Consider the following 19,974-nt stretch of genomic DNA (forward strand, 5'->3'; position numbering starts at 1 on the left):
TATATATATATATATATAATACTGTAAATCTATTAATTAACAAAACTGCAAAGAAAGTATTTTACGTTTAATAGAGCGGAGTATTTTATATAACGACGAACATTTTACGATATACAATCATGAATATTAAGTAGCTGGAAGACTGACGATGAGAGCGTCTTGACGATTCAACCGCCATTTTAAATACATATACTTAAAAACAATGTTGTAAAATCGAGACACATGTGTGATATCGAAACGAGGTTTTCCTCGTGACTCGCGTTGAATTTATAATACAAAAAATATTATAGGTATGTTTTAACTTTATTAACCAATTGTATATTATTTTTATTTTAAACTAAGGATAGGTATTTTTAATAAAGAGTGGATTATATGTTTATGTAACTAAATTATATGAATATGAATATTAGAATTTAACCTTTGAGATAACTACTTTTAGATATTTGATATACCTATTCTACCCGACCAATAATAGACAAGAAAATTACACTACAATTCAACTAAAATATCAAAACCATTATAAAGTAAATTTTCCGTAAATAATGATAGAATAAATTTCAAAGATTATTTATATCAGGGATGAGATAACATTCGGTAATATTTTTCATAGTCGGCTAGTTTACCAAACCCTTTCAGAATTTCGCATTAATGCTATGCTTACCACAATCAAATTTTACTATTTTATTAAGAATCCTCTTTGTTAACAAAATATATTTCCAAGTCCATGAGGTTATTCAAAGATGAAGCGGAATACTTCAGAATGGGTACGCCCTTACGAAATTATCTCTTCCCAAACCATACATTACACTATCGTTTTATCTCGAGTGTCTAAAATGTCTAATCGGCCTCTTTAGCGCGTTTAGTTTTCGAACATTTAATACATATGTCAATGTTTTGAAGCAAACTAAATGACGCAATAAAAAATCGGAGTAGAGCGCTGAATTCTATCAAATATTTAGTAGATCATAAAAGTTAGACCTATCGTTACATGTATACAGGTGTCCAGTAAATAATGGAAAATCCGATATGTACTTACAAGAGAACTTTATGCGAATTTTCTAGTTAAATGACTATTTTAGAAACTACAAAAAGTATCAGTCATGTTTTCAGTACACTTGGCCACCCTTGACCACATTTTCTTGGCACCAGAGATGCATTATTAACTGACGACATTCAAAACATTAAAACCATATTTCCGTTTTTATATTCCATATTTACATATTTCCTAGACTAGTTTGTAAACATTATTTTTTTTCTGAGCAGCCAGGGGCCCTTTACATGTACCTGCTGGGTTAATTAATATTATTTACCGGATATCCTGTATATTATGAGGCATGGAAGCATTTTCTTTCGCGTTAATAAGCTTATTAGAATACTATAGCTTTTAGTAACTGTTGTGTTCCTATTTTAAAGGTAAGTGAGCCAGCTTAACTAGGAGCACATAATATTTTAGTTCCCAAGTTTGCTAGCGCATTGGCGGTGTGAGAGATCGTTAATATTTCTTACACTGTGTCTTCGAGACGCGTTGACCATTTAAGATAAGGTAGCCAATTTGTCCGTTTACCTAATTTTAAAAAAATACAATTTATTTATTTGTGAATATATAATACGAAATTTAATCTACCGCAAGAGAAGTGCTGGAAATCAGTGTCTAACATCAAGACTTTAGTCAACATCATTATACTATAAACACGGATACGCAATATTCAAATAAAAAGTAATTTAAAAAAATCATCACGTTAAAAAGCATTATCAAAAGCTAAAGCTTTAATTACAGTAATACTCGCTAATGATACAGAAATGTGGCTTTCATTTGTATATTACACGTAGACAACGCTCATGTAGATTGAAGGGTTGCCTTGGCCGTTCCGGGCGGGCAGGCACCGATGCACACCGCACCTACTACGTCGACCTGAAGAATGGTTACCGACTAACCTATTGACTCGATTTGAGTGATAGGCATTTTAATTAGCGCGTTAACATTTACTTCGTTAAAGAAATATTTTTAAATTTTCGAACAATTAGGTTATTAATTTATATTAAGAACTTCATATTATTATTCATATTTGACTAATGCATATTTTAAATCTACTTCATTATAACTAGAAAACTAATTATGATTTCGCGCCATTCTTGTTTAATGTATTAAATCGATATAAAGTGAAATGTTAGATTTAAATTTTTAAATAATTTTATGCATTTTTATCCTAAAATGTTTAGGATAAAAATGCAAATATTAAAATAGTAGCTAGATGAAAATTATTTGAATAATTCGTCGTAATAAATACAGAGCCATGAGACGTGGTGTTAGTACTCGGTATGTATAACCATTCGGTTAAAAAAACCCCGTCAAAATACGTATTAATTAACTTGTTTGTTGTATTTGTCAACCTTACATCGCGACAACACTTCAAACCACACAGGCGCCCATGACTCAGAATTAGGCGCCCGCTAACGTAGTAGGTACCAACGATCATAATCTACAGATCCTGACCAAACTAATTAAGGTGCACACATTAGGGCGCAAATGGATGGAGCATTCGTGTAATAATACTAATAACACTCGTACCCTTAATGTATTCAAGCATTTTTAAATAATTTAGTAACAGGGGAGTGAATATTAGGTTGCTGAACTATGAATACATAATTCAAAAAAATTAATAAATAATAAAAATTGTTAAAATCTGTTAGACTCGAGTTTAGTCTTGTGGCAGGCGAGTCTTGTAAAACATCGTGAGGAAACCTGCATGTGTCCAATTTCACTAATACTATACAACTCTACATTTAATTGTTGTGGCTACTTTAAAAAGCTTCACATGTTAGCTATTTTCACTAAATTGTTTTACATTTGTCATTAAAACATGTAGTAGCTACTAGTGGTCCTTAAAAATAAATAAATAAATAAAAATAAATAAATAAATACATGTAGCATATATAATACTAGGTACTCTAACTTACAACTGTTACAACTGTTTTAATTACAAACCATCACGACAAACGAGGTGCTTTGTGCATTAAAATATAACTCATCGTAGATTTAACTATTACTGATTCTGCATTCCAATTCTCGAAACGGAAAATAATGATTTGCGATAAGCAGTAATCGCATGAAAGCTAGGCTAGCTTATAACTGGTTGCTTTTCTAAGTCGCTCTGAATAAAAGGGTGTAAGCCTCAACGAGCATTGAGAAATCATATTTTATACGACTATATATATAGCTTCTTGGTAATGAAGTACCGTGCTATGCACAACATTCACGACGTAGTGGCAGTATTCCCGGCGATGACAAGATAGCAGACCGCAACTTCCTTATCCGTTACGCGATATAATCGGCTAAGAACCTTGTCTCATTTGAATAACCAACGACTTGAGAAGTCCCGATCTAAATACATTTGAAATTGCCTGAAACCTTGGGAACTTCAATGAATGTTAAGTCTATTTATTAGATTATATTATATAATTCCGAATAGATTACAATATTTTAATGAAACATTTTAAGACCACGCACGGTGCTCATATTTGAACACCGATAATCCCATTAATATCTGCTGTAGCATTTACGTTGGAATTCTCTAGAAATTTTCCCGGGTTGCCGCGAAGTTCAGATCGTGACTGCGCGTCGCGTTCGGCGCAATTTGCTTACCCATACAGTGCCGGTGCGCGCCGTTCTAATCATGTGTAAAATATTGCCGTACCTCGTCACTGTAACACGGAATCAGGACGGCACGTCAAAAAGTCACAGTGAAACAGTTTGAGATTAATTGACTACGATAGTCGCTGCACGATTACCGTTGTCTGCACTCAAAGCTGACTGTAAGCGTGATCGCAAACCTGTTAGATAAATTTTAAATATGAAATATTTATAACATAAAACGATCTACCTATGTACGATACACCGAAGAAGTGGCAACTATATTATACCCTGAGCACAAAACGGTCGGTTAAGTAATCCATCCAAACAATTCTCATAAAAACGTGGGGAATCGACGAGATCAAGTTGAACGCGTGACCTCAAGTCGGCGAGTAACAAGCCGGGTGTTACGAAGTGCGAGAGGAGGGCCGAGGGCCTATTAGAACAATAGTAGCGCGCAAAACCATGCGGTCATAAACTCGCACCTAGAATCAGTTAAAAACCATACATCTATACTACTACTACTAAGATGCCACAATTTAACAAATATCGGAATAAACGTTCTATATTGTTTGTACGATATATTTTAATATTTTTAAACTCAACTATAAATACTGAAAATATAATATAATACACATTGTAGTTTTAAAACTCGGTTTTATTATAACAATAATTACTCTCATATTGCGATAATATTTTACATAAAATAATTATATTAGTTTCTATAATAATACATCTTCAATTACTTGTTGCTTCAACGATCCTACGTTAAAAACAATGAAGTAATTAATGATTAATTACAAAATAATTATACAGGATAATTGTAATGACCGCAAATTACCATAATACATACAACGTGATAGACATTACCAACTAATCCTCGATTGACAATAAAATTACAATTAAAAATGAGCTCCCAGAACGAAACAAGTATTAAGAATAACAATTTTAATTTTTTTGTTCAGTTAAGATAATAAGGAACATTTTTGATTAAACGTGTACGAAACTGTCTCACATAATAAATATAACAAAGTCAGTTGACAACAGAATTGAATTTCAAAAACTATCAGGTGATATTCCACTTCATGAATACAAAATAAATGTTCTCCTATCCTATCCTATATGACTTCCTACGGTATAAGCAAATATTTCATAAAAAAAATTCAGAGACGATTGGAGGCTGAAAACTAAGGATAATATATTTTATTTATGTGAGAAATCAAATATGTTAATAAAAATTATGCTCGGTAATAAAAAAACTGGTTTCGGAAACAACGCAAATCATATCGGGTCCGACTATAGCTAACAGCCATCTAAGTGACTTATTAGTACTAAAAAATATTTCATCAGAATCGCTCGACGTTTAGACGGATATGCATAACAAACACACGCGCACCAGAATTTCATATATAAAGATGTATAAAATTAAAGTAATACGAATTTTAAAATCACAAAAGCAAAATTATATAAACGCAAACTTTTATATAATAGGTAAAGGAATGCTTTACGTAAAACAGCTCTGTAGCTTTGTTTATGTGGTAAGGGAGGTAGGGGTACTGCATTCCCACGCGTCAGTCGGCACACGCGGATACGATGGTTCCGATCACCGCCCCCACTAATTGAGGAGATGCATCCAAGGACGCTTCAATACCGTACAGTTAAATACAACGATAATTAATATTTGATTTTTATTTAGTTTTGTAGAACATCTAAAGAATTTATAAAATTGAAAGAATAGTACTTAAACACAAATACGAAATACTATATTTAAAATTAATAAGCTTTTAATAGTTAAATTTTTATTTGAGTATTAAATAAATAGATATATTTTTCAGACTCCTCAGATGTGTTGGCCGTACCTTTGGTGTATCTTTCTATTATTTAGATTGATTTTATTTCTGATGTGCCTGCATTGATGTTTTTTTTCAAGCAGCTTCAACGCATACTTGCATAGATAACACTTACCCACCTACTCGTTTTATTAGCCGCTATGAAAAAAAAGGCTCGTATTTTTTAAATTTGTTAACATAATTTCTTGACCGTAGTTTATTCTTCACATGTAACGTAATATAAATATAAATAGCATCTCTTCTCATAGTATTACTATTAATGATAAGTGACATGGCATAGAACTATGTTAAACTTGAGAGACGTGTGGGCGGCAATCATCCGGCGCTATCTACCAATGAACTTCGCATACTTCATCGCAGTTTACACGGAAAGCAACTAATAAATTCTAAAAGATACACTGTTTATACAGCAGTAAATTTAATTATATTATTAAAAATTACGATAGTTTTGAACTAAAAACACGTTATAGATAAAGTCAATTATTTCGACTATCGATACTTTGTATCATATGAATATAATTCACTAAACTATGGAAGGGGTTACCGAATTACCGAGAAAATCGAAACGGCAGCTGCTATTGCTATAAATATCAACAGTGCATTGTCGGTACTATAATCAAACAAAATATAAAGTATAAGAACTATAAAACGTCGCGTATAGAGTAGTGTATGAGCAATTGAGTGCTGTTGGAACGGTTCAAGGTAGTCGTCGGTGAGCATAAAAAGTGCAAAACATTCATCGAACTGAAATACTTCCTTGTTAACGGAAAGATATTTTAAAACGTTGCGACCGCAGAATAATGCATAAAATAAGACTTTGCCGTGGAAGTAAACAGTGGTCAATTACGGTGTAGCGCCCGGCTTTGTGGCGGGTTCGGAAACAATCGAAGCGGTGCGATGGGCGAGATACCGACCCGTAATAACTCCAATGGTAAGATAAGACCGCCACTGCACGGCTACAAGTACCAACCGCACAAATATACCAACATTGTGCGTACACTATAATCAGATGTGGTATTCTGGGATCAAATGTATCGGTCACCTTTTTATAAATGGCTATTAATTTTAGAACTTATTCTGCATATTATGTTCATACAATAAAACCTTACTTGATCAGAAGATATAAAGTTATGACAAGTGCAGTGGTGCCGATAGCTTTTTACCTCCGCAGTATTTTACAGCGCGACGAATACTGAGACCAGTTTACGCCGACAACCATGTAAACGATTTATTCCCGAGCCTCGTTTTGCATTACCCGATCAGTAGCTAGGGCTGGAAAGTAATAATAATCACAACGATTTAAAATTAACGCTCCAAACATGAAAACTATATAATTTTTTTGCTTTATACGATAGATTTAATTAACAATTTAATGGATAGAAAGTTAGAAATTTTATTAAATTAACAAATTATTAAACCGTGAATACATAAAACCTGGAATGGAAACCTTAAAATCCAGAATATCACAAAGAAAATAAGCGTGGGAAAATGTTACAATAACATATGAATAAACGATCGTGTATGCATCGTAGATATGATAACGGGCGATTTATATTCAATGCTCCTCGAATGTACTCTTATGCAAACAAGTATATCATGACTGTCAGCCCTATTGAAGCGTGCAGTTGTCGCAGGGGCTTTATTAAACGACGCAAAACTAAGATGGCCGTTGGACCGGCTTATCCCGATTCCCCATGCGCCTACTCGACGCGTCTTTAATACGCAATAACCCTTGATTCTACTAACTTTACCATTTAAATTCATAACACCTCAACACGAGATAAATCTCAGAGAAAATAACAAATTAACCGCCCACTCCGACCATAAAGTTCACATGTTGAGGTATAAATTTAAAGCACGTTAGATGTCATTTCCTTCAAAAAGATAAACAAGGTGAATAAATTTAATAATTACGTAAGAGCCGTGGGCTGATGAAAACCAATGACTTTGGATAGGCTTTCTTATAAAACAAAAATCTATAAACCCCGAGACACTAAATACAGTAGAAGACCCTCATATATATTTAATTGGCACATGAGAAGCCTGATTGAAAGCGTTTATTAATACAAAAGGCCCGTATGAGGGTCGGCGAATTACTTATAAAGGAGACCGATTGAATATAAGCATGCAGTAATGGTGCATTTAATCGATGTGACCAAGTGAGAGCGCAAACGCAAACGTGTCGAATACACTCGCATACATTCAAACTGCATTCTCTGACAACATTTACCTGTCTCACTTACTCATCTTTTCAGAATTAATCAGTCAGAATTAACTATTCGCGTAATAATCATAACTAACGTTTGTACATTAGGAATGTAGTTAGATCTCCCAATAGAAACGGTATCCAGTTATTTTAATAGAATCATTAAATCCGTCGCTCTATTGGCTGGCTAAGTAGAAATGCTATATTTGCAAGACATGACTTTATAATCATCTAGATATACAAACAAGAGTGTAACCGGTTTAGATAACGACTCGGCGCGAAGAAAATCAATGCACAATGCATGCATGCACTAATGGTCGAACTTAGAAGCGATCTTTAACATTGAACTTGAAAATCGATGTCTTGATTAAGAATGTGCCGAAATTTGCGCATGTGGTTGTGCACTTTTTGCGGATGTCACCAAAAGCCGGCAGTCGCCACGTTAAAGGTGTCCAACCGGTTTAAGTTACCATCTCCATCTCCTCCCGCCGCCGTCATAAACGCGTCTGCAAATTCAACACTCGTCAAATACCGCAAAATGCAATACGACCGCTATGCCCGAGCCGCACCGACATTAATGTAAGCATGCACCTTTTGAATAAACGTCGCGAATATTCGTTCATAAAGCTGCATTATTATTAAAAAAAAATAGTTTTGAGCTTAGTTAATGTGTACATTGTTGTTTTAATTTTAATATATAATTAGGAAAAAGGTTATTTTTGAAAGAATTCGCAATAAAATTTTAATATATATATATTTTTTTTAAATACATTTTTAGGTATCTATGTGACGTAGGAAACTATTTACCATAAGGTAATTGAACAGTGTTTATTATCAATATCCATATCGACGTACATTGCACTGAATCATCGCCATCTTTAGATGGGACTAACGTATTGCATAATCGGTCATTAAAGTCGTTCGCAATGAGAGGCGTGATACACGAGCATAATGAAACAATACTATAAAGAACAAGGAAATATTTACGGAAATATATTTTATTGTGTCACGTCCACAACAACTGTTAGGAAAACATTGATAACGTAAAACGATTCGATAATAATCAGGAAGAGATGTAAATCGAACAAGTAGTGTACCGTAATCTCGTTAAAGCTATTAGATACCAAGATAAGATCTACAGGGCTTTAACGGCGACGCACATCAATCAGTTGCGAGACTTAGGTCTGCCGGCACATCGCATTCCTCCATTTTCTTTTATAATGATCTAGTTATGCAGCAAAAAGTCATATTACCAGGAGAAGTAATGACAAATGTACAGAGTAGAAAACAACGTTATTAATAGATTCATTAGTCACTCCCGAGTTTCATCGCTACAAAAACACGAATCTACAAGTTGATTAACAGCATTATTAAAATAAAGAATTCAATGTCAGTGTTATCTACAATAATACATTCGGTGTTTTATTATATTTTTATAATTTAAACGAGATAAACGATGATATTGAAAAGCCGTTAATATCGAATATCCTTGAAACGATCAATGACATCTATTATTAACAACAGAATATTTTATATAATTTTTTTTTCGTATTCTTATTAACAGCCGGATCCATGATTTAATACCTATTTATATCAATAAAAAACCAACAATACTCAAGGTCAACTTTCACAGCGAAGATCGAATAAAATAGTTATCAGCAGTCAGATTAAAAAATTCAGTCTTCTCAAAAAGGGAGAGGAGGCCTTAGCCCAGCAGTGGGACATTCACAGGCTGTTACTGTACTGTAGTCAGATTAAAATAATAATCGACACGATACAATGCAATAATACTAAACAGTCACTTAATTTTAAATTTCATAATTCTATGTAAGAATGATCCAGACTATATGACGACCATGAGGTTGATCGTAAGGTATATTCATTAAATGTGATTACTTTGATGAGTAGAATGAAATGAACTCGCCCACGCGAATAAACGTTAACTGCAATAAATTCTAATACGTAGTACGTTATTTTTTTTTATACGTACATACGAGATTTGACTATATTATAATTTTTTTAAATGTGAAGTCAATTGTTTTGTAAGAGTACTCATGAGCATTTATATGGATGTATGCACACCATGTCTAAACACGCGACGCGGTCACGCTCGCTCGATCACAATTTCATGGTCAAATGAAGCAAGTTTGATCTGTCTATTACGTGGCACTTTATTGGTTGCTTTATAAATAGGTTCAAAGAACAGAAGCTAACTCAAAACAATCACATTCATATGAATGTGATTGTTTTGAGCTTATAACATCATCGTCGCTGATGTCTTGTACACAATTTGTATTTTACACCAATGGCAATTTTGAAATTTAACATATGAAATTCTGAGACATTAAATCATATTACGAGGAGAATATAAAAATGTAGAGCATTAGTGTATTTTTATTATATTACCTAGTAAAATTATAAACGTGTAATATTAAAAGTCGTTTATCGGTTGTGTAGGTACTTACAGAAATTGACATTTGTCTTTAATAAGATTGGGTGCCATATCTAATGAGATTGACGTAACCGCGTTTCTATACGAGCGCAGTCAATCTAATAAAATTTTCCCCGCTTTAAAATTGTTTGTAATGAAATTAACCAGATAAGTGAGGTCGATCGACTGTGTTAATTGAAAACTTGCATATAAATAATGTGTACAACGAGAGGAGCTAATTGACGTGAGTCACATGTGTTGTGCTATGTTATTGATACGGTCGAGTTGATTGTGTACGTTAAGGGGAGTTCGAGTCGCACCTGGCAATCGTGCTGGTCGTGGTAGGAGCTGACGAGTTGACTGACGTACTCCCAGACTTCACCGGGAGCGGTCCAGGCTGCGGAGGTGGCGGCGTGCCGCATCATGCCAACATCACACGGCTGCACTAGTCTCACTTATCACTCACACACTGTTTTGAACGAACTAGTTACGCTCACGCTCACGTCCGAGCGTTGACGAGCTATTTATATTGTTTTATCCTCAATCACGCGCAACTGGGTCGCGATCTACATAACGAACTATGCTAAAAATCGGTTCCACTTTGTAAACAATTAATTAAGCATCATTTTTTTTTAAAATATTTTATGAATTAAACTTATTAATGAAGTAAATCGATCACACAAATAAAATAATAAGAAGCATTGAAATTTAAGTTTTACCTTAGTAATAGCATCCTTTTATGCGAAATTTAAAAAGGCTTCTTACATTTAACTAACAAACTGTTAAAAGCTATTAACATAAACATTTGTAATAAAACATAAAAGTGATCGACAAAAGAAATGGCTAATTTGCATCAGTGCGCGCAATCACAGAGAAAATCCATTGGATTCACAAGAATGAGTCTGATAACGTGTGACCTTGAGCCGTCGCTAAGCGTTTGATAAGGGAAATTCGGCGGTCGCGTTGCGTTGCGGCGTTGTCTCGCTGGCTTATCAAAGCGTCATGTTTGTTTTGCACAAAATTAATGTCATGATGCGCGACACGCATAACGATTCAATGATGGCGAATTAATGAACTAATACTCGGGGATAACAGATATGTAAAAATAATTAATTTTATAACGTAAATGATATATAATATTGTTAAAATTAATTTGATTTTTTCACATAATTTATTTACAAAATAAAATTATCATTTTAGCACTAGAAGTATTAATTAATAGCAATAGGTATTGTTTATTTACATTTATAAAAATTCAACCACATGTCATAATTTTCTTTCACGTTAATTAATTTTTAGCACAACCACTAAATCACATTAGCCAAACCGTCTGCGAAATGGTTAAGGCACGTAAAACGCGAGTATACGCGATATTTGTGCGGCATCGCACACGCAGGAGTAGAAACGCGCGCGCGCTTCGCCGCGAGCCAGCTAATGACCGGGCGCGACGCGTATTCACGACCCCCACTCCGCCACTGTACGCGCTATCAAACCAGTTTACGTGAAAAATTTTAATTCCTCGGCGCGGGTGACGACCGGTCGCGCTTTCCTCGATCAGAGTCCTCCCCCGTAAGGAAAAAGCGCAGCACCCCTGGGGCGCACCGGAAGTGCACGGCCGGCGCCCGGCACGCGAACCGAGCGCACCCACCGCCTTAATTAAATGCTGCACGCTGCACACCTACCCTAACCACCGCGGCACGCTCTACCACCCAGGCTACACACTACGACACCTTCGCGCCTATCACTTACGTTTATTGTTTGCAATAATACGACAGGAGCCAGATCGAAACAAGATCTGACCGTCGCATTCCACGCATGCTTTATCGCGATGCAAATCTTAAAAGAAGTATTATGAAAGCTTTTTTCGATTACGAATATCTCAATTACGATAAATTTATATACAGTCTGATGTTCTGAAAGACAGAGCAATAAATCTGTACAGATTTAATCCGTCAATGCTAACAATGAGCATTTTATTCGGCCTCGAAGTGAATGACCTACTCGCACATTAGTTGTGGGCGGTGCTCAAATGTATCATACTATGATACATTTGTTTTCTATAATAATATCTACTACAGAATTTTAGCTTGTTTTACTTAAATAAAACGATTAAAAATTATCAATATGGAGAATATAAAAGGAAATTGGTAATTTTTTATCTGTTATGCAATCTGACTCACATATCGCATCATATTAGCAGGATGCAAAAATAGCAATCTGGGGCGTGCGTTCTGGCTCTTACAACTATTTCGTGTAACTATTAACACAATTACTTTTAGTATCGCGTTTCTAAGTTTTTGATTGAAACTCGTAGCGAGTGTACTGACATACAAAGTTCCTCACAACGTTACATATAATTTGATGTGTATGGTGGCTTCCTAATGCTGTGCATTATTCAAGCTACGCGAACTTGTGTATTTGTTTAATTTTTTTTTTTTTTTTTTTGTGGTTATTGGTCGTTTTTTCTACTTGTACTTATTTAAAAACCTTAGTTATTATATTGATATCGTCTTTAGACAACTTCATTTTGGTTCAATTTTAGGTCCGTTTCATTTTTTCATCAGGTCACGGACAACTATGAGACATTTTTATTTACAATTTTTAATTATACATTTTGAACCTTATATTATCATCGATATCTTCCTATTTACGCATAAATAGGTCAGGCATAAAATCATAGACTAACTCTTTATATTACAGGGCAAAGTTTATTCATAAATAATTACAACAAATCAATACTTTTAATATCCAAACCGAAGTGTTTATTACGCACATAGTCCAACCAGTGCAGTTAATGAAAAAACTAAAAAATTTTTACTCAATAACCTATTTTCATTTATGAAATAAAAACGTTTGAAGCGCAAAAATAAATCTCGATGTCTGGAATGCGAACTGCGCGTTTTCATCTAGTCACATGGAAAAAAACGTGAAATAACCATTGATTACTATTTTTTCATGACCTTGTATAATATTAAATCTTTAACGACTAGATTATGATTATGTATTACTTGAATAAATGTTATCGTTTATAATGAAACAAACTAATATGTATATTTGTATACCATTTAATATTTATTATTTACGGAATATTAAGACTTTAGATTTCCCATTAATTTAACAGGAATTGTATGATGATTGTATAATATAATAACAATTTGATATAAAATTGAGTTATTAAAAATATAGTTATATTTGTTGATACATTTATCGGGGCATTTATAAGTAAACCATATTCACCCCATTTTTACGGTGTACAAAAACTACATTAGGGTCTTTTTAACTCCTTTAAATAAAATCATCCTATTTCTATAAACTCCTCGCTTCACGTGTGGTAAACAAGAAAAAGAACTTATGCAATAAAATGTATAAGTTGAATAATAACAAAGAATACTGGGTACCATTTAAATTCGTACACAAAGTACCCTTCTTAATATTTTAATAAAATTCCCCTCAATTTAAACCGGATTGAATATTAAATAGGGTAAGACAAGTTAAATACACGCTTATGTAACTTCACAGATCTGTTTGTGTGTTTCTGTATGAACAATATTTTGGTTGAGGTCATTATTATGTATCTTACTAAGCACATGATAGGCCATTTATGGTATTTTATTATTTTAAAACTCACAAAATCGATTAAATTCATTATGATTAATAATTTGTAATTGAACTGCCATTGGTTTTTTAAAACATAGATGCTTTTAGAAAGAGCATTTGGGATTTTGGTTTGAGACATATATTGGACTATGTCGGCTCTTCTTGATAAAAGTGAAAAGGACTAAAAACATTATCGTTGTTTTTATATTATCTGGAATCTTACGTCACACTTCAATATCTTTTTAAAATATTAAAAAATACGTTATTGATTAATCAAAAATAATATCATTAGATTGTATAATGTTATTAACGTTCACAGCTGGAATTGAATTCATAAAGAATAAATAATAAATTCGTACAAAAAACGTAACGCTATAGAAAATAATATGGGTTTCTTGCTAAGAATATCTTAATACACTTTAAATTTGATTATAGGGACCATTATAATTAATATTATATGTTATTGAATTTTTATCGAATGTGTACAACTAAATTGAATTATATTTTTATTTATCCAGCAACTTTGTACGTTTACGTGTAAAAATTGTAGATGTGCACAAATATTTTGTACTTTTTTAGCTTGATGATAATTATATTTCATAGACCCCTAGTCGCATATTAGTAAGCCGCATTAACACCTGCGTGCACGCGATCCGCCTCGCTACTCAACGAAAAATTCGACAAACATACGTTGCGATACACACATTGGCGATCGTTTACAAATTCGTGTGAATAGACGCGACGAATGCGCGTTGCATTTGCTAAGTAATAATAATAATTATTAATTATAATTTATATTTGTATTAAAGCGGAGACGAACTCATGCGTCCGTTATTAAATTACTTGATTTCTAGTTTATGCATATAACTAATTTATACTATTAATTAAGTTTATAAATATTTCCGACAACTGTAAACAATATATCTCAATTTATTACATTGATATATATTGTGACAAATTTTACATTTTTATGAAAAAAGGTTAAAAGTCGCTTGAACATTTTTTGAAAACGTGAAACTTGCGCAAAATCAAATAACTTGAAATCCCATGTAAATATTTCTACAATTTATCTGAAAACGACACCAATAAAAAGAGATCAAATCTGCAGTCTTGTCAAGTCGTCGTCGTCGTACGTCGATTCCATTCAATCATCATTTATTCCACCACATCGCCAATATGCAATAAGATCACAAAAAGCACGTAAATTCGTTGTCTCTGCGCCTGAACTCTTTCCGGTCGTGTAGGATTCGCCGTCTTATCGAATTATGAGAGAGAGCAAGTGTACACTTTATTCTCTATAAAGTGTACATTTGCGTTAACGCTCGTATGAGCATTTGTATATGTACTATAATGCACAAGTATTTGTGCCTTATAGTATGTGTTATACGCTGTGGCCCGAAATCGGTCAGTAGTAAATCTTCATTTTAACAGAAAAAAGCAACACTTTCTTTCCCATAGTCGTTGGAGCATTGACCGTGCATTAAAAGATTAATATTTTTCATACAACCAACGGCTATAGACCATGGTGACCACTTATTTCCAAGGGCACAAGTGGCCGTCTGGTTTTCTATATAAAATAAAATAAAACAGTATCTTATATGAGCTAATTAAAAAAGTCATTGCTATTGCCATAACACAGAATTAAAATATCTATAAATATGTTATACTTGTTCCCACCCGGGGCTTCACCAGTGTGTAAGGAGGTATTAGGTACTCTATGGCCTTTTTGATAATATGTATGCAAAATTTCATGATAATCGGTTGAAGAGTATATAGACATGACAGTGTGACAAACAAACATGGCCGTCACTTCGTATTTATTATTTTAATCAGGATATCATCCATCCAGTCTGTGCTGGACATGAGGATATCTGCAAGTGTATCCTATACTTCTACTCTCATTTGTCTATAAAGTAAACACTACAGATCCTGTAAAAATATTGAATTTTACTTTCAAGGGATTCTTAGTAACATCCTGAAGTTAAGTTGCTGCTAGTGATATAACAATCACGTTCGAAATCAAAAAAATATCTTCTCCCGTCATATCGAATATCATATCATAGGTATTTTTTGTACAGTGAGATAATCTATGAGATTGGCCACTGTGGTCATAACTCAGTTAATTAATAATGCTCTATTTTACTGTTTCAGGAATTAATTAGATGAAACATCAAACCAGGCAAAACCGTTTCTATGAAGTAAATAATGCAGAGAAACTCATCCGTTTTTTTTGGTTATTTTCAGACTGGATACTTAATTTTTTGTACTATTGTTTTTCTTCTTATGCTTTTTATTTCACAAGCTCGAAAATGTCAACTTGGGTCAGTTGGTCAGTCAGTCAGTCAATAATCTTGGGTGAGTATTAACCGAACTATTAAAATATGGCTTACATAGAATGGTGAAGTGCTTTCAAGTTATCTCCGACTACAGTCATTAAAAAGTCATTCAGTCATTTACAAGAGCTCGTTCCTCAAGTAAGGCTGATGTGGAACTCAGCAAAAATATTTTTGAAACCTAAAATGTATTTTGTTGGTGAAAAAAGTGTTGATTTTATTACAGTGCAACATGAAACACTGGTCAGGAAGCCAGGTCACCATGGCACCAGAGTGCGCTTCTTCTGCTGCGCTTTAATGTATATGGACAGAGATCTTCAGTGGCTCCAGTAACTGTGGAACTTTCAGAGGCAGCAATAATGGATTTTCTTGTTTACAAGAAATAGCAATGTTTGCTGATAAAAGAAAAGGGAAGACATAAAAGAAGAGAAAGACAAGCAATGACTTTCATTTTAATAAAAATAAGCCTCTATTCCATATACTGCACTAATAGTTTCTGATTTCATTAGATGACATATGTATTATATGCATTGATTTACCAGGGCACTGATAGATAGGGTTCCAGAAAAAGTCGATTCTTAGGAACAGTTAGAAAGTTCTTCATTCGACGTAATTGACTTCTCAGACAACACAGAAAGACTTTCAATTCCAGTATATGGTCCAACAATGATACAAGAGTCTTATGATTAGTCTAAAATCTATGCTATTATGCTATTGACCAAGACTACAATATGAAGAAAATTTGTTGAGTCAACATTTCATATGGTAATAACCATATGCCTATAAGGTGTAATTATTTGCTTATATTTTTTTAATGATTTTCAATAATTGAAGTGGTATTATATATGCATTGTCTAAATGTTATTAGTGCTGCTGTTTGATTATCCTAAATGTTTTTTATTGCTCATTGTTAATTTTAGTAATATCTTTTTATATTAGAGGCTCCCTGATGGAAAGTGACTACCACCTCCCATAGACATCTGCAACACAGGTTGAATGCAGGTTGAATTCTGGCACGATGTCCGGTGGTGAAATTCAGCGGCCAGGACTAATCCAAACAATTCCTCTAAATATTCCCCGTGATATATGCAATAGATGACGTAAAACATAAAAAAATCCATTTTATTAATTTTTTATGTGTTATTGATTAATTTTGTAGAATAAAATGACAATAATCACATTAGATAAACTTAAAACCTAAACAAATTTCATGGAAAATTGGAATATATATTTAAAGTACTTACCTTAGATCGTTTTCTTCCTTGTCCTCTCTTCACATTTATGTCATTATTAGAATCATCACTTTTAGTTTTTTTCACATTAACATTAGTCTTTGAAGCACAGGACTTGTCTTTATTTTTAGACGTATCTTTAGCCTCACAATGTTCTTCATCACTATCACTTTTAATAACATTTTTTGCATTCTTTGATGCAGCCTTTTGGGGGGAACATTTAGTTGGTAAGTTCTTCTTAACAGTTTTCAGTGGCAAGTCATCCTCACTGGATGAGTCAGATGAACATTTGCTACATGATTCTGAACTCGAACTGGTTTCAGACAACTTTTTCTTCTCTGGCTTATCTTTCAATGGTTTCTGTGTAACCTCGTGAGGTTTCTTCTTCACAGATGGCTTGACAGTTTTCTTGGGGGTAGATTTTTTTGGTAGAATCGCGGCAATTTTTAACTTCAGTCCAGTGTCACAAGAAGTAACTGAGAAATGTGGTTTCTGTGTGTTGCTCTGTTTATTACCAGAACATTCCCAATCACTACCTGAAGATTCACTTGAGCTGCTGTTCTGTAAAATTATAAAACAAAATGTGATTAAACATCTATAACAATAAGTAAAACTTATAAAAAATAATATTTTTTTACTATATAGAATTCACAATTTGGCAATAGAAAAACATTAATGCAGCTTACCTCGGAATCACTGTTAGAATCCGAATCACCACTTGAATCTTGCGTTTTTGGCACCTCTGTGCCCATCTCTAAAAATAAATTTAACATATATAATATTATGTAACAATAAAATACAATATTATGTAAAAAATCATAAATAACCATACCAAGACTATCAATATTCTATTTATTTTATTTATATATACAATTTTAATAGAAATCATAAAGGATTTATTGTGTTTATTTAAGAAAATGTTTTTGAAGTATTTTAATCTTCTGAGATATAATGTGGTAATTTCCTTGGCTATTACATATAATAATTAACAATTTATTAATTAGTATGAATTAAAAATAAGTTCCTAATAATTTTTACTATTTATTTGTAACTTCAGCAAGGTTAACATTCAAAAATTTATGTCATCAAATTTGATTTATTTCCTATACATAATCCAGATATAATATAGAGAGATGAGGACACAAAAAACAAGTATTTAAGGCATGATTAAAATTTTAAAGAGATAACTACCAGCAAACTTGAGAAGGAATTAATGTTGATAAAAAAATAAAAGAGAAACAAAGAGAAAAATTACAAAAAAAGAAAAGTAATACAAGTTTAGTTTCCTAATTCCAATAAGTTCTTTTACTATACTGTAATTATTCAAATAAGATAATCATTAGCGGTTTTAAACATCCATTGTTTGCAATTATTTTGAAATAAGCTTTATATAAACAATCATCATACTATTTTGTCAAATCACAAACTTCAGTTTATATAATGATTGAAAATACTAATTGATATGTTAAATATTATTATTTTTTTGTCTCAATTTACATCATGAAACATTTAAAATGTTTTGAAAGAGTATGTTAAATATTGATGACTTATCAAAGCATGACATTTGTTTATTAGTACCAAAACAAAAAACATTTTTTTGTTCCAAGTTACTGGTCATAATAAAATTTTTAGTTGTTAAATAGCTCAATTAATATCTAATGACGCTACTAGTCGTATCACGTATGAGGTACTTACTTCAAGGTTGGTCAAGATGTTCCAAAATATAATACTATGTATTTCTTCATTTCACTCATGGGGTATGTGTGTACATTGCAGTAATCTGAAATATATGATAGATTACATTACAATATAATACTATCAGCAGATGCAATGTACAGTACTTCCAGAAATTAGTATCGTTTTCTCCTCCAACTCCAATACTAATTTGTCCGAATGACAGATCTGACGACACTCGTTGGACCAGTTTTATTTCACCGTGTAACTAAAAATTGAGTTTTTTAGACCACAACAGAGACAGAAAATTTCATAGATTCATTAATAACACCTGTAAAATTGATGTTTTTATGTAATAATATAATAAGTTTAACGGTTTTTACGACGTTGGCGCCAAATAAATGTATACGTTTACATAAATACTTGATATAAAACCACTACATCGCTCGACAGGTTTTATATCATGATTTGTTACGTTTATTATAATGTATAGTCACTAACCACTTCGATATTCTTTAAAATTCACGAAAAAAAACGAATTACATCAGCTAAGCACTTAATTTTTACATTGCTTGGCCACCATGTTTACAAATCTTTCGCATAAAAATTTAGGTAGGTACAAAGAGAGAAAGCTAGTGAATTCTGCAGCTTGTTCATTCACTCTTATGTGAATTGCTTGTGCAAGACAGAGATTCCAGTCATAATAATAGGTTCAAATTGCGGCGCAAAATGGCGTCAATGATCTATATTACACATTTATGTAGCTTATGCTTTAATCACTATTATGAGTATTTGCTTAAGGAAATAACTATGTTCCTTTTAATATTCAATAGTGATGTACTTACGTATTTACCTAAAAATAAACAAAAAAGTTATCTATATTTACTTTTACTACTAACATGATGACATCTGTTAGTTAAGTAATGTACTATTCATATAAAAAATGGTAGGTACTTATCTAATCTAGTTGAGTGATTTGAAGTTAGATGTCAGGCTGTTCCATAGGAACTTTATATAGGC

The 19,974-nt window shown here is 32.8% G+C and overlaps 2 protein-coding genes across 7 annotated transcripts in view; one reads left to right on the forward strand and one right to left on the reverse strand.

The window, feature by feature from the left end:
• The window catches only part of LOC126773139 (uncharacterized), a 44,398-nt gene extending 24,800 nt beyond the window's left edge, over window positions 1-19,598 (reverse strand). The window contains exons 1-4 of one of the 6 annotated variants that reach the window (XM_050493763.1): window positions 19,456-19,598; window positions 18,976-19,060; window positions 17,967-18,034; window positions 17,293-17,841 (exon numbers count right to left, since the gene is read on the reverse strand). In XM_050493763.1, coding sequence (XP_050349720.1) covers window positions 17,293-17,841; window positions 17,967-18,032 — 615 coding nt within the window. In that variant the 5' untranslated portion in view covers window positions 18,033-18,034; window positions 18,976-19,060; window positions 19,456-19,598. Of the gene's footprint in view, window positions 1-10,438; window positions 10,753-11,361; window positions 11,575-17,292; window positions 17,842-17,966; window positions 18,035-18,975; window positions 19,424-19,455 lie in introns of those variants that run through there. The other 5 variants (XM_050493765.1, XM_050493768.1, XM_050493769.1 and 2 more) reach the window with 5 other exon arrangements.
• Window positions 1-19,974, forward strand: part of LOC126773154 (probable 39S ribosomal protein L23, mitochondrial) — a 176,580-nt gene that overhangs the window by 39,800 nt on the left and 116,806 nt on the right. The gene's annotated exons all lie outside the window — the stretch shown is intronic.

The sequence above is a fragment of the Nymphalis io genome, chromosome 14 (assembly GCF_905147045.1).
Source record: "Nymphalis io chromosome 14, ilAglIoxx1.1, whole genome shotgun sequence".
In the NCBI taxonomy this organism is placed as follows: domain Eukaryota; kingdom Metazoa; phylum Arthropoda; class Insecta; order Lepidoptera; family Nymphalidae; genus Nymphalis; species Nymphalis io.